The sequence below is a fragment of the Felis catus genome, chromosome F1 (genome assembly GCF_018350175.1).
Source record: "Felis catus isolate Fca126 chromosome F1, F.catus_Fca126_mat1.0, whole genome shotgun sequence".
In the NCBI taxonomy this organism is placed as follows: domain Eukaryota; kingdom Metazoa; phylum Chordata; class Mammalia; order Carnivora; family Felidae; genus Felis; species Felis catus.
In genome coordinates, this window is record NC_058384.1 from 32535710 (window position 1) to 32552526 (window position 16817).

General features: G+C 41.9%; 1 protein-coding gene and 1 non-coding gene across 19 annotated transcripts in view; one reads left to right on the top strand and one right to left on the bottom strand.

Moving 5' to 3' along the window:
- Nucleotides 1–16817, bottom strand: part of HHAT (hedgehog acyltransferase) — a 318442-nt gene that overhangs the window by 257052 nt on the left and 44573 nt on the right. The window contains exon 3 of one of the 18 annotated variants that reach the window (XM_045049159.1): nucleotides 15076–15238. The exons of the other annotated variants lie outside the window; for them this stretch is intronic. Within the exon in view, the coding sequence (XP_044905094.1) occupies nucleotides 15076–15195 (120 nt within the window). The 5' untranslated portion in view covers nucleotides 15196–15238. The remainder of the gene's footprint in view (nucleotides 1–15075; nucleotides 15239–16817) is intronic. 18 annotated transcript variants of the gene reach the window in all.
- On the top strand, nucleotides 11691–11807 carry LOC111558475. The gene has a single exon (XR_002739376.2). It is a non-coding gene; the product is annotated as a U5 spliceosomal RNA (small nuclear RNA).

Genomic DNA, 16817 nt, shown 5'->3' on the forward strand with positions numbered 1-16817 from the left:
ATGTTCCTACTTGTGCTGACTCTACCTGGACTTCCCTAATCCACCCAGACACACACACACACACACACACACACACACACACACACACGCGCGCGCACACACACATACATGCACCCTACTAACCAAACTGCCTCCGAGAGGGTACCTCCTTAATACCACCATAACCACAAAGATGTTGGCTCAAGTGTGAGGTCTTCTTCCCTCTTCCAGGTGGACCTCGTTGTGTCCCTGTCATTCACATCTGAATTCCAGCACCTTTATTATAACTTATTGGAGCACTTTTTATTATAGTCAATTCATGTATTTTCTCTCTAGGGAGAAAAATGGCAAGTTCTTGAAAGTAACCTTGACTTAACCAAATTTGCATCAGGTATGCCCAACATTTGGCAAGCCTTAAAAATGATGGGGAAGGGGTGACTGGGTGGCTCAGTCGGTTGAGCGTCTGACTTCGGCTCAGGTCATGATCTCACAGCTTGTGAGTTCGAGCCCCGCATCGGGCTCTGTGCTGACAGCTGGGAGCCTGGAGCCTGCTTCAGATTCTGTGTCTCCCTCTCTCTCTGTCCCTACCCCTCTCACGCTCGCTCTCTCTCTCTCAAAGATAAATAAACGTTAAAAAAAATTTTTAATGGTGGGGGAGTAAAATCAGCCTAAGTTCTTTTTTTTTTTTAATTTGTTTAATGTTTTTATTTATTTTTGAGACAGAGAGAGACAGAGCATGAGCAGGGGAGGGGCAGAGAAAGAGAGGGAGACACAGAATCCGAAGCAGGCTCCAGGCTCCAAGCTGTCAGCACAGAGCCCGACGCGGGGCTCAAACTCATGGACCGTGAGATCATGACCTGAGCTGAAGTCAGACACTTAACTGACTGAGCCACCCAGGCGTCCCTAAAATCAGCCTATGTTCATTTCTACTCCTGCACAAACCTGGGTAAGTCACTAGGCTCTCTGGATCTGAGCCTTCTACGTCTAAAACGAAAGGCTAAACTAGCATGATGTCTAAGATGCCCTTAAGAGAGTAAAAAAAAAAAAAAAAAAAAAAGTAGGGGTGCCTGGGTGGCTCAGTACATTAAGCAGCCAACTTTGGGTCAGGTCATGACCTCATGGCTCGTGAGTTGAAGCCCCACATGGGGCTCTGTGCCGACAGCTCAGAGCCTGGAGCCCATTTCAGGTTCTGTGTCTCCCCCTCTCTCTGCCCCTCTTTCACTCTCATTCTATCACTCTCTCTCAAAAATAAACATTAAAATTAAAAAAAAAAAAAGCTACTTTCCAGACCAAGGGAAAGAGACACTACTAATAGAGTGTCTATAGACTGCTGACTGAGCACCCACCATTCTGGCAAGGGGCTGATCTCCCATCACCCCCCCAATGACCAATCCAGGCCTCCACACAGTCCACCTGCTCTGTTCCAGAAAGTCCACCAGCCTGCCCTCTTCCCCAGATTGGGTAGAAACTACTACAGTATATTTACTATGTCGTAGGATTCTGCCCATAGCAAGATAAGTCAACCATCCTCAGAGAGGCTACATAGCATATGTCCCAGGTCCAAGAGCAAATACATGACAAAGGCTGATTTTAAAGCCCTAGGTACTAGACCACAAGGCCCATATTTCATTTGGTAAATACCTATAACATAAAAATAGTTAAGATGGTAAATTGTAAGTGCACAGCTCAGTGGCATTAAGTACATTTACACTGTTACACAACTGTAACCACCATCCATCTCCAGAATCTTCAGCTAGAATGTTCAACTACTTGACTCAGAGTTAAATCTGACATTCATTTCCATGCTTCTCTGGAGCCCTGAAGGGAGGATGGATGGAGATTCCCACAGAGTGATTAGTACCGTGTATGTTTCTGTGCTATGCATGGATTTGTTAAGTATAGATAAACAATAAACTATTTTAGTCTGATAGTCCCAGAAACACAAATTCAAGAGTTTTCAGGCGCATATCCTGAAACAGATAGAGATACTCACAGGCCAAATCTGAGAGAGTTGACATGCTCAAGACCCCCCAAACCCACTCAAAAGAAAGGAAGGAAGGCAGAAAGGTTCTAGAAACTGGACTGAAGAGAAGTGAATCCATGGTTAACCAAAGGGAAACATGAACATTCAGAAAAGCTACAAGATCTGAAATGCCAGGGGAAAGGGACCATCCTACCTTCTTCTCAAAATAAAATGTTGGCTCTGTATGGCCGACTCTTCCAACCCTTTTCTAGCATGACTTCCTATACATTAGAGGTCAGAAGGCAAAAAACAACAACAACAACAACAACAAAAACCTTACATTACCTACATTTCCCAGAATTCCCTGCAGCTAGCATGTCTACATGTGCCCCAGCTTCTGATGAACAAATACACAATGACTCTGATAAGAACATAAAGATGTGCAGGCTGGGAGACTCTTCTGAAAGTATAGTGGCAGAGGCCCTTGCTTTTCCACAGCACCATCAGTGGACACTCCAGGGTTCAGTCAGTCCATCCGGAGGGTTGGCAGTTTTGGTTAGCACACTCGCTGCACTGTCCACTCAGGCTGGGACCTGTGCAGCAGCCACAGTTTTGCTCTGGAAATTGCTCCTGGAAGTTCACTTCGTGCCTGTCCCTGCAGTCCCTTTGACTGTTCTAAAATCTCCTTAAATCCCTGCAATACATTCCTTTCTGCTTAAGCAGACCAGGGTGGATTCTGTTGTCTGGAACAGAACCTCGATCAGCATACTTTGGAAGGGATTTTTCTCCTGACTGCAATCCAGTTCTACTTGTGTAACAGAAGCCACTACGAGAATATTCACTTTATTTATTTATTTTAATATGAAATTTATTGTCAAATTGGTTTCCATACAACACCCAGTGCTCATCCCAACAGGTGCCCTCCTCAATGCCCATCACCCACTTTCCTGTCCCTCCCACCCCCCTTAAACCCTCAGGTTATTCTCAGTTTTTAAGAGTCTCTTATGCTTTGGCTCCCTCCCTTTTTTTCTTCCTTCCCCTCCCCCAAGGTCTTGAGTTTCTCAGGATCCACATAAGAGTGAAAACATACGGTATCTGTCTTTCTCTGCCTGACTTATTTCACTTGGCATAACACCCTCCAGTTCCATCCATGTTACTACAAAAGGCCATATTTCATTCTGTCTCATTGCCAAGTAGTATTCCATTGTGTATATAAACCATAATTTCTTTATCCATTTATCAGTTGATGGACACTTAGGCTCTTTCCGTAATTTGGCTATTGTTGAAAGTGCTGCTATAAACATTGGGGTACAAGTGCCCCTATGCATCAGCACTCCTGTATCCCTGGGGTAAATTCCTAGCAGTGCTATTGCTGGGTCATAGGGTAGATCGGTTTTTAATTTTTTGAGGAACCTCCACACTGTTTTCCAGAGCGGCTGCACCAATTTGCAGAGAATATTCACTTTAAAGAAAACTATTCCAAAATAAGTCTATTTATTGCAGGAAAATGAAATGGAGCAAAACACCAGCCTAGCCGGTCCAAGGGGTTCTAGAACTGGATAATGAAGGCAATGAGTGTTGCACATTCACAAGTGCATCTGTTTATATATTTCAAAACCAAATAGAAAATGATCTACCTTACTTACCAATCTGTATTTTTCATTACCATAACTCTCTTTTTCTCAGAGAAAACAACAGAGAGCTGAATATACTGTATATTACTATTTTCCTTACCCTCATATCCAGCATTTCACCAAAAAAAAGAAATATAACAGAAACATTAGACACTTTTGTGTATCTATTTCCTACATAGCATTATGTTCATCTTATTTACCTCAAGACCCAATTCCTAATCACACTGAGCAAGTCACCTCTGAACAGGGAAAACCTTTATAAGATACCTGAATCCAGAAACGTTTCCCTGCACGTTCAAAAGCAACAAGCTCACCTTAATGGCCTATAAATTTCCAAAGGAGAAAGAAAAAGAAAAAAAAAAAAAAAAAAAAAAAAAAGGACTAATATGTAGGAACTCCGCACAGAAGAAGCACTGCTCTCTGAATGAACTCAGGCTAATGATTCATTTAGCAATTATTGGAATAGTTTTATCTTTCAACAGATGCTTTGCTATTTCTAAAATAATTTGAACAAAATTATTTTACTGCCCACAATTTCCAGAGACACTCTTCCCCCAACCAACATTTCCTCAAAGATAAAATGTTTTCCCTACCAAATTTTTTATTCTGTAAATAATAAAGTCTCTGCTTAAATGTCTTTACCGGCCTCCACAGGTAAAGAAGATACTCACAGGATAGGGATCCATCGACAGGGTTGGCGTAAACTACAATGGTTCTACTGTGTGTCATTCCCAGTCTCTTAACTGGCCTTCATGATCTAAGCCTCACAATCCATCCAGGGCATAATGGGGGCAGACGGATGTTCTGCAGAAGAAAAAGCCTCTCAAGATGACTTAACTAAATCAAGAACACTTAAATTCTTCGAATCTCTTCAACCCAACTAACAACCTAAACTCAGTAACATTCTCTGACTACCCCTCTACCTACCTACTTCCTAGAAGTTGTTCCAGAGTATTCAGGACTTATGCATATACTTGATCAAACATGTAAAGACTCTGTCTCTGCCTTGTCTACTCTATATTTCTCCTTTTCTTCCTGGAGCTAACAAAAAGAATCAAATTTTTAAAAACAAATAGTACATTCTAGTATGAAGTCAAGGCTTTATAAAAATTATATTCCTTTCTCCACACCTCTCAAACTGGAAAAACACTACATTTTCTACCAAGTATATGGAGAAATGAGTTGTAAATGAGTAATAAGGCTGATAAATAAGTTAGGGATCATGACAAAAAAGTAATAGAACAGGATGGCTGGACAGCCAATTATTAACATATGATTTCCCAGCTACAAACTCTAATAAATCATGCATTCTATTAGCATCTCTTCTCCTGAATACCAAAAATACAAAAGGAGTCACAGTAACATAGAAGAAAAAAATGGTCCGCCAACCTTTGAGGGCCTTGGCCCCTAACATGGACCTCCCACTCGGAGAATTTGCTTTCTGCTTAGGAAGTGTGCATACATACAAGAAAACTAGTTAATACACAACATCCCTGCAGTGGGCAAAAACTAGCAAACTAGAACTCCAGGTGGAATCCCCAAATGTCAAGTCTTCAGGGAAGAAGGCCAATTAAGAAAGATATGAGGGATAGAGGCACCTGGATGGCTCAGTCAGTGAAGCATCCAACTTCGGCTCAGGTCATGATCTCGCATTTCATGGGTTTGAGCCCCTCACTGGGCTCGGTGCGGACAGCTCAGAGCCCGGAGCCTGCTTCAGATTCTATGTCTCCCTCTCTCTCTCTCTGCCCCTCCCCACTTGTGCTCTGTCCCTGTCTCTATCTCTCTCTCAAAAATAAACATTAAAACATTTTTTAAAAGAAAGATATGAGTGATAAAAAAGAAAAACTGGCATTTTTGTCATCTCTCCAGGGGGTACAGGAGGGCAAGTCTTCATCATCCCAGATACCATTTTTTTCCTTGAATTTTACACACTGCATGAAAGACCAGGGAAGTGGCAGAATGTATGAAGGGTTCTCCCACACACCTTTTCTATCTGTCCCCTTTGCCCATTAGCTGCCCAAGCTCTCAAAGAGACACCTCCCTGTGAAAGAGATATTACGTATACTGGTCTCTGCTCCCAGTGCCTGGCACAGAGCTCCTAAAACCCTTGTAATTTCTTGTAAGAAGAGCATAGGAACATTTTTTGTTCTAATACTTGGTCTTTGACCCTAGTTCCTGACACAGAGCTCCTAATTCCCTTGGAATGTTCTGGTTGGGAGGAACACCTTTTGTTGTAACAAGGTGACTCTTGGTGGCCTCCCAGATGAGGGCTGCTCACCAGAAAGACTAAGCCATGATTAGAAGCTTGGAATTTTCAGCCCCACCCCCTCTCCAGAGAGGGGAGGCAGGCTGGAAGTCAAATGAATGTTCATGCTTAGGTGAGGAAGCCTCCATCAAAGTTCCACAAGTACCAGGGTTCACAGAGCCTCTGGGTTGGTGAATGCACGGAGGTGCTGGGAGAGGGCACTCCTGGAAAGGGCATGGAAGCCCCACACCCCTTCCACAGATCCCGCCTATGTACTTCTTCCATGTGACGTTCACATGTATCTAGTATCACACCCTTGTATAATAAACTCCTGTCTCCCTAACCCTCCCATTAAGGATAGCTAAAAACTCTGGATATAACTATAAAACAAACATAAGACGACTCTGAAAGATGAAAAGAAGAAAGCAGCCTGGCTAGGAAACTCAGGATTTGAGGAATGACGTAAACAAAATAATATAACCCACAGATGGGCTTCATAGAGCAGATGACATAGGAAAAGAATCACTGAACCTAAAGATAGGTCAATAGAAATTATACAATCTGAGAAACAGAATAGGCTTAGAAAATAAACAGAACCTCAGAGTCCTGTGGTACAATTATAAAAGATATAACTTTCATGTCACTGCAATCCTGGAAGGAAAGGAAAAAAATGTAAGGCTGAAAAAAAAATTAAAATAATGGCTACAAACCACACAAATTTGATAAAAGGCATAAACCTACAGATGCTGAATGAACCCAAATCAAATTAAATACACCAATTAAAAGAAAATGCAGGGGCACCTGGGTGGCTCAGTCTGTTGAGCGTCCAACTTTGGCTCAGGTCATGATCTCACAGTCTTGAGTTCGAGTCCCGCAACGGGCTCTGAGCCTGCTTCTGATTCTGTGTCTCCCTCTCTCTGCCCCTCCCCCCATACTGTCTCTCTCTGCCTCTGAAAAAATGAATAAACGTTAAACATTTTTTTTTAAATGAAAAGAAAATGGCAGAATGAATTTTTAGGAAATGATCCAAATCTATGCTGTCTATAAAAATTCACATTAGGGTCACCTGGGTGGCTCAGTTGGTTGAGCATCCACCTCCTGATTTCCTCTCAGGTTGTGTCTCATACTCTCTTGGGTTTGAGCCCCACATCCGGCTCTGCACTGACCCTGCAGAGCCTGCTTGGGATTCTCTCTCCCTTTCTCCCTCCTTCCCTCTCTCTCTCTGCCCCTCCCCCCAGCTCGTGGTCTCTCTCAAAATAAACTGAAAAATAAATTATAAAAATTCATTTCAAATACAGGTAGGCTGAAAGTAAAGGATAGAAAAGGATACACCATACAAAAGAAAGCAGCAGTCACTATATTAATATCAGATCAAGACGACTTTGGTAAAAGAAAATCACCAGGCTCAAAAGGATCATTCAATAATGATAAAAGGGTAAATCCGACAAGAAGACATGACAACCCTAAATGTGTCTGCACCAAATAACAAAGCTGTCAAATCCATGAAGAAATGACAGAAAAGGAAAGACAAATCCACCATTACAGCTGAAGACTTCAACACCCCTCTCTCTCAACAGTTGATAAAACTGCTGGACAGAAAAACCAAAGATACAGGAAAACTTACCACCAACCAACAGGATCTAATCCACATTTATAGAACATTCCATCCAACAGCATCAGAACACACATTCTTTTTAAAGATCCATGGAACATTCACTAAAATAGACTATATCCTGGGCCATAACACAAATCAACAAATTTAAAAGAATTTCATCATACGCAGTGTATTTTCTGACCACAATGGAATCAAACCAGAAAGCAGTACCAGAAAGATAACAGGAAAATCTCCAAACACCTAGAAATTAAGCAACATACTTCTAAATAACCCATTCTAAATAGCCCTCCCCCCTGCCCCATGCTTGGCCTCTCTCAATAATAAATAAATGTTAAAAAATTAAAAAAAAAAAAGAGTAAAAGTCTCAAAACTCTAAGCTACCACCTCAAGAAACTAACAAATGAGCAAAATAAACTCAGAGTAAGCAGGAAGAAGGAACCATAGATAAGAGCAGAAATCAAGGAAACAGAAAAATCAACGGAATGAAAAGCTAGTTCCTTGTAAAAATCAAGTTCACAAATCTCTAGCAAATGGAGAAAGAATAAGAGAAGACAGCCTAAATTACAGATATCAGGAATGAAACAGGATATCACCAAGCTCCACAGAAACTGAGGCTAATAAGGGATATTATGAACAACTCCATATACATTTGACAACTTAGATAAAATAGAATAATTCCTTGAAAAGCACGAACTACCAAAACTCACCCAATACAAAATATATCATTTCAACTACCAAAAAAATTAAATTCATAATTTAAAAACTCCCTAAAAAGAAATTTCTAGTCCCAAGTGGTTTCACTGAAGAATTCTATCAGACATCTAAAGATGTTCTTTTTAAGAGGGAAACACTAACACATTTTGCAAGACTCACAATAAACACATGAAATCTGAAGTTAAAAATACAAGACTATATATAATTGCTCAAAATCCAACAGTACCAAAAGAGAGAAACTACAGTCCAATATCCCTCATGAATATAGACACAAAAATTCTAAACAGAACATTAACCAATGAACTCCAGCAATGTATAAAAAAATTATACACTACAACCAAGTGGGTTTATCCAGGGATAGAAGGCTGATTTAATATCGAAAAATCAATCAAAGTAACCCACCATATTAACATATTCTGAAGAAAAAATATCCCATGATCATATCAACTGACGCAAAAAACATATCTGACAAAATTCAATGCTCTTTCATAAAAATTCTCAGAAAACTAGGAATAGAGAGGAACTTCAACTTGATAAAGAATATCTACAAAAAATATACAGAAACACCAAACTTATTGGTGAAGCCTGAATGGTTAAGAATAAGAAAAAGACAAGGATGTAGACTCTCATCACTCTTACTAAACATAATACTGGGAGTCCTAGCCAGTACAATAAGAAAATAAAAGGTATACAGATTGAAAATTAAGAAATAAAATTATCCTCATTTGGTTGTCCAAGTAGAAAACCTTGACAAATCCAAAAAGGGAGAAAACAAAAACACCTCCTATAATAAATGAGTTCAGAAAAGTCATAGGATATAAGATCAAAATATAAAAGTGAATTATACTTCTATATACTAGCAATTAACATAGAAATTGAAATTAAAACTATAAGACCATTTATAATTGCTCAAAATTTAAACACTTAGGGGTGTCTCACTGGCTCAGTTGGTAGAACATGCAACTCATGAGGGAGGGGAGGGTGGGTGATAAGCATTGAGGAGGGCACCTGTTGGGATGAGCACTAGATGTTGTATGGAAACCAATTTGACAATAAATTTCATATTAAAAAAAAAAAAAAAGAACATGCAACTCTTGATCTTGGGATTTTGAGTTCAAACCCCAAATGTAGAGTTTAAATTCAAAATAAAATTAAAAACAATTTTAAGTGTTAAAAAAAAGGAATTTTATAGGTATAAATTATAGGTATAAATCTAACAAAACATGTATAAAATTTGTATGCTAAAAACTACAAACACAAATAAATCAGAAGAGGTATATAGAATAATACGCTACCCTCAAGGGCTCGAAGAGTCAACGTAGTAAAGGCATAAGTGTTCCCAAAATTGATCTAACATTTTAACAAAATTCCTACTGAAATCCTAGCAAAATGTTTTGTAGACACAGAAAAGCTTATTCTAAAATGTATATGGGAAGGCAAAGGAACTAAATGAGCTAAAACAATCTTGAAAGAGAATAAAATTAGAAAGATTATATTACCTGATTTCAAGACTTACCAGTAATCTTAGAGAATGTGGCATCAGTGGAAAGACAGACACACAGATCAATGGAACAGAAGTGAGAACCCAGAAATACAGCCATACTAGTCTGGCCAATTGATTTGTTTTAATTTATTTATTGTTGAGAGACAGAGTGCGAGCAGGGGAGGGGCAGATAAAAAGGGAGACACAGAATCTGAAGCAGGCTCCAGGATCTGAGCTGTTAGCACAGCCTGATGCGGGGCTTGAATCCATGAACTGTGAGATCATGACCTTAGCGGAAGTCAGGCACTCAAGCAACCAAGCCACCCAGGCACCCCTGGCAAATTGATTTTTGACAAAGGTATAGAAACAATTCAATGAAATGAAGAATAGTCTTTTCAATTAATGGTGCTGTAGTAACTAGACATCCATAAGCAAAAAACATAATAATAATAAATGAGCCTCTACCTAGGCAAAGATAAAAATTAATTTGGGGTGCCTGGCTGGCTCAGTCAGTAGAACATAGGACTCTTGATCTCAGTGTTGTAAGTTTGAGTCCCACGTTGGGTGAAGATATTACTTAAGAATATTAAAAAAATTTAACTAAAAATGGATCATGTATTTAAATGTAAAATGCAAAATTATGAGACATCTGGGAAAAAATTAAAAATCTATGAGCCATACAACTAGGCCAAGAGTTCTTAGAAATGACACCGAAAGCACAACCCACAAGAGAAAAAAAAATTACTAAACTGGACTTCTGTGAAAGACCCTAAGAGGATGAAAAGTCAAGCTACTGACCAAAAAAATATTCACAAACCACCAATCTGACAAAGGACTAGTATCTAGAGTATATAATGAACTCTCTAAACTCAACAGTAAAAATAAAATAAACAATCCAGGTGGAAATTGGCAAAACACATGAACAGTATTTCACCAAAGAGAATATACAAATGACAAGCACATGAAAAGATGTACAACATCACTGTTAGGGAAATGCAGATTAAACCATGAGATATCACTGCACGGCTATCACAACAACTAATATTTAGGGTCTTAATAATACCAGATGCTGGCAAGTATGCAGAAAAACTAAGTATCTCATGTATTACTAGTGGGAGTGTAAAATGGTAGAGCCATTCTGAAAAATAGTTTGGGCTGCTCTCTACAAAAGTAAACATACCTGTATCGTACAATCCAGCAATCAAGCCCCTAGATATTTATGCCTGAGAAATTAAAACTTATGTCCACACAAAAACCTGTACACAAATACTCACATTAGATGTATTCATAATAGCCCCAAACTGGAAACAGCCAAAATGCCTTTCAACAATGGAATGGTTCAACAGTGTGTGGTCCATCTGCATCATGGACTAACACCCTGCAGTGAAAAGCAATGAACTACTGATACACATAACTTGATGGATCTCAAGGACGTTATGTTAGAGTGTGGAAGAAAAAAAAAAAGTCTCAAAAGGTTACATACTATATGATTCCATTTGTATAACATTCTCAAAATGACAAAATTATGAGATGGAAAATGTAACTGGTTCCATGGGTTAGGGACAGGGAGAACAGGATGGGTGTGATTAGAAAGAAGCAGCAAGAGGGTTCTGTATCTTGTGGTTCTGTATCTTGCTTGTGTTGGTGGTTAGGGGATAGAAAAGGAAAGGAATGGAACCATACTCAAAGTCCCAATATACAAAAGGGCTAAAACTGTAGTTTCTGTGGTTGAACCAGGACAAGGCATACAGACAGATTTCTGCTTCGCCCCCTAATGGTGGCTCCAGGAGCGGCAGTGACTACAAAGTTAGTTGAACACTCTCAAAGTGGATGACTCAGGCTTCTCATTTGCATTCCCATAGTACCCTTCATAGAGTACAGTCTTTTCAAATTTAAAAGAATATTTCTTCCAACTCAATATTTCTAACTATGAGAAGCATACTTACAGAATTTCTTGTACAAACTTTGGGTAGAGAGTAGTACTGATGGATAAAGAGTCACCATCAGTGAACTAGGCGTTGTGGTTGGTGGACTAGTAAGATTGACAACCCAAAGGCATACTCTGGTTTCTCTTCAGATCGAATAAATCTTTCGCCTTTTACTAAAGATTTCCGTGGAGAGAAACAATTCTGAGTCTTTGGACAATTTTTTGAGGCCTTGCTTTGTGTAAGGCTGTATTGGTTGTTGTAACAAAAGACCAATCTTGTAGGAGGGAGAGAAAAAAATAAGTTCTTACAGAACGTGTGAAATCTTCCCTTTTGCTAACTTTAAAAGCCACTATGCTGAGTGTCAGCAGAGTGACACTCAGCAGACTTCTAAAATAGCAAGATTCTAATTAGGGACATTACCTGATAGAAGCATTTCACTGTATGATTAAGGGTGAGTAGTTTACTAGAAAGGTCTTCTAGTGACAAATAGCTTGGAATCCCTCTCCATATAATTTCACAGTAGCACAAGCTCCAAAAGGATTTCATAGGGTTCTGGGACTGATTTCTTCTGCTTGCCTAATAAATGTCTGTGTGATAGAATTTGGTCTGAGGTTTGCTTTCATGAAACCTGGTTTGCCAAATGATGAAATAACTAACCCCCACCCCCACCTTTATTTACATCTTCGCCCACAAGTCCCATGATCTCGATCTCACTCTCACCCTGCAGCTGCTTCTAACTTCTTTTAACAGAGACTTACCAACTGTGATGTCATGATTTTAAAAGGCAATAACCTTTTAAAGAATGCTGACAGGCACTACTTCTAGGAAACTACTGAGAGAAGGAAGCATTTCCCTTCCTCCCCGCATCTCTGCCCGAGTTTCAGCTCCAGGCCGCAGTTCACACTGCCTAGGCTAGAAGGATCTGCTGCTTCCCTCTGAATGCCGTTAGAACACGGAAAGAAGGAGTGAGTTGGCATGTGAAGGGCTCTAATCGGAAATCCAGTCCCAGATGGCTGCAATTCAAATAATATCCAATATCGTTATCTAAAGCCGCACCTGAGAGTCTATTACCATAAGCAATGTTAGAAATAAATAATTTATAAGTGAAAGAAGTGGTGTTCAATATATATGGTGGGTTAGAGATTTTCTCAGGCTCTAATACTCTTCATAAGGATGAGGCACAACAGTCCCTCAGCCAGTGGCCCCCTCTTCAGAGTACTTGGATAGTGAGTTCAGCCCTGAAAACACACACACAGAGGGGCCGGGGGGGGGGGGGGGGGGCATGAGCAGGGGAGGCACAAAGAGAGAGGGAGACAGAATCCCAAGCAGGTTCTGCACCATCAGCACAGAGCCCCATGCAAGGCTCAAGCTCACAAACCCAGAGATCATGACCTGACCCGAAGTCAAGAGTTAGATGCTTTACTGACTGAGCCACCCGGGCGTCCCTGGAGGAGTACTATTGACCCATCATTTAAAATGCCCTGCGAATTAAATCATCATTCTCTCTTCAAATATAAAAATAAAAGTCATCCCTCAAAAAAAAAAAAAAAAAGCCCAGCACCCAGAGCTTCAGGGAAAATGGCCCTAAGTCTAGCCCTCCTTTGGTTCTATGTCCCTTCACTTCCTAAGACTATCCCCTGATCAGACTCAACAGGGCGTCTGCTCCCAACCATAGAGTAGGGCTGCCTCAGCCTCGGATGAATCCGTCCTGCAAGGGGCTCGTTGGAGAACCTAAAGTCAGAGAGCAGAGGCTTCTCGAGCTTTCAGGAACAGGTTTAATGGGAAGTTTGGCACCCGCCTACTAATAAATGTTGCACACATGGCACAATTCACATCCAGACTCTTTTCCCAGAACATACTACTTGGCAGCAAAGTTGTGGGACAGGAAGATATTTAACTGCTACCCACCTCCACCTGCTGGAAGCTACTAAGAGTAAAACCGAAGAATCTGACTTTTGTTGAACCACCAAGCAGATTTGGGTCAGTTCAAAGCATGGCCCTCCAGGGAGGGCCTCAGCTCAAATCTGCCTCCTCCAGGGAGCCTTCTCTGGCCATTCCAAGGCTAGAAATTCTCCCAGAAATTTTTGGCTATACTAACAAGAGACACTCACCCGCCTGGAAACATTGTGTTAAGTGTAACGCTAGGGTCAATTTTCAGGCAGGACACACAAATAGGGCCAGTTGTCCTGGCTGTATATTACTGGTATCTGTTCAGTTTGCTTGAGGCCTCTCCCCTTTGTTAAACACAGACAGCAGCAGCCCTGTTAAAGCTATCTGTCAGCCTGGCATTCTCAGACACGGTGTAAGCAACTTAAGGAAAGAAACCACACCTCTTACTTCTCGGCTTCTGGCACCTCTCGCAGCCTGGGCCCCAAAGCAGTTGGTAAGTAAACAGTCACATGTAAACTGACTGCTTTGTGGCCAAGAAATTTCTCACTCAAAACCTATTTCCCCACTGCAAGGTCTAAGTATTCATGGGAAACACCCCGTTTCTACTCATCCCTCTCCCTTTCCCCTTCTCTCTCTCTCTCTCTCTCTCTCTCTCTCTCTCTCTCTCTCTCTCTCACACACACACACACACACACACACACACACACACACACACACACACACTTAGTTTTGCAGAGCTAAACTCTTGGTTCTAACTTCACCTTATTTCCCCTGGCTTCTTCAAGTGCCTTTATAATGAAACAATATTTTCTATGAACTAGTGGATATGAGAGAGAGGAGGGCAGAGCAGGGTGCCTGTAGGCTCAGAGTGAATGAGCAAATGTGATGTGTACCCATCTGCAGCGCAGATCCCATTTGGACACAAGGCAGAGAGTCTGTGTCACCACCACCTCAGTTTCGCCCTGCCACACATCAAGAAGGAAATCCAGCTGGGATGAAGCTAGATAAGAGTATACTGACAGGTAGGAAGCAGGAGTGCTTTATGTTAACAAGAGGGAAATCAAGCCCAACGTGTGCTCGTGAACCTTCCTTCCATCACCAGGCTGTGGGTTTCTTGGCCCCACCATGTGGAGATTCTTCAGCCCACATTCTCTCTGCCTGGAGGGGCTGGCAGAGTGCACAAGAATCTGCCTCTGCTGAGCAGCCCCTCTGTGAAGGGGCAAAGCTGCATAAAATCCAATTTTCTGTTAATAAGGATAGGCTTAAAGTTCTCACGCACAGCCCAAGTGCTTATTAATCTGTTCCCATCAGATGGAGGGAGGCAGAGATATACAATGACACTGGCATCATCTTTGAGAGGCTATGGCCTAACAAAAATGAGGTAAAAAACCTAAACTCTCTAAACCCGACAGAATTTACGCACATGAAACAAAGCCAATGTTGCTGAGGGACCAGTGTTCCTTCACAGTAAGCCCCCAACAAGACAGGCGGGTTCACCATAATCCAGCAAACACTAGTGGACTCTCAGGCAGGGAGAGGTGGAGACGAAAGATCCTCTTACATCTACAACAGATGACGGTTAGATAACAACGGTTCAGGAAGGAGTCCTGGGAATGGAACTCACAGAAGAGAGAACGAAATGCCAACCGGAGGCGGGAGCAAGGGGAGAGGAGTCGGGGACGGCCCCCTCTGGGCTGTTCCTCCAGCAGAGGGGAGGTGCACACCAGCCCGCAGGAAGCATCATGTGTAGGAAACATCAAGGCATCTTCAGGGAATGGCAGACAATCCTGTTACGTAGCAGCAAAGGGTGACCATGAGGATCTGAGGTGCCGTAACCAGGTAGGGTCAGTGGACAATTAGGCCTGAATGTCAGCTACGGAGTCTGTACTTCACACATCAGAAATGGGGGGCCACGAATGGGTTCTGAGTAACATTAGGAGATAACCCATCTCGGACATTAACTCCAGAGATGCACAAATCTCGGGGGCTGAGGGGAGGTAAGGTAAAGGTGCAGGGTGGGCAAAGCAGGAAAATCACAAGGTTCCTGGAAGAGGCCACAGAAGACCCGAATCCCTTCAGAGACTGTCCACTGCCTTCTGAATAAAGTCCGGACTCCACACATGGCGCCCAGGGGCCTTCATGGTCAGCCTGTATCTTACGCCTCCTCCCCACACCCAGCCTCCCAGCCAAGCTGAATGATTCTCGCTCTCTCATCCAGGTCCAAATGCACACTACGCCCTTCACCCACCTTCCCCACTGGCTCCCAGCACCCCCGCTGGAACTGCCATGAGTCTAGGTCATATGCACCTTCTGCTTCCGCACGCCCCACGGAGGGTCGCACCACACGCCTCGCCACCCATCGTCACCTTTCCCCCAAACCCAGAGCCCAGTCAGGAGACACACTGAGCCCGGAATGTCCTGGCCTCCCCACACCCAGCACATCCCCTGCAAACCTCTTACACAGTAGACTCGCAAGGAATATCTGTTGAGTGAATCAAAACAGAGCTTGTTGTGTTTTTAAGTATTGAAATACAGAGGAATTAAAAATTAAGCTGAACCTGAATATCTGTTGAGTGAATCAAAACAGAGCTTGTTGTGTTTTTAAGTATTGAAATACAGAGGAATTAAAAATTAAGCTGAACCTGAAAATCTGTACAGGCAAAAACTTCAGTAGCTAAAAACTGTCTGTACTTCAGAATAGTACCTCTTTTCTCCTCACCAAGACTTAACTGAACAAGCTTCCCTTCTCTGATCGTGTCTTTTCTTCCTAACCCTCTGACAGGCACCGAAAATCCCTCTCTGCCTCTTCTTCTGAAAGAACTCCTTACCTACAAGGATGCCCCCGTTTCAGAACCTGCCACAGGAAGGAGTGTCTTCAGGAAAGAAGGAGGAATCAATTACATGTAAAATCCTTCGTGTTGCATTAGGCTTTTGAGTGCTCTCTCCAGCAACAGTCTGCTTCTGGATTTAAATGCTTCTCTGCAGAACATTACCTGCTTGCCAGAGAAGGGGAATCAGCAAATCTCAACTCGGAAACAAGGAGGTTTTCCACAGAAGGTAAAAAATAACAAGCACAACAACAACAACACGTACTGGGCATACGTTCTGCACCAGGCACACACATGCTGGGCCTTTTCTGTCCAGCATCTCTTTCCCCACAACCTCCCCTTCCCGTGTAATAAAATTAAGGCTCAGAGGAGGTAAAGCATTTTCCAAAATGCTGTAAACTGCATTGTGAACTCAAGTCCAACCAACTCCAAACCTGCACTCTTTCCATTACGCTACCAGAACCAGAAATGATAAAAGGGGAAAAAGTCACGACAGTATGACCTGACATAGAGTTTCGCTTGTCATCAGTTTGATTCA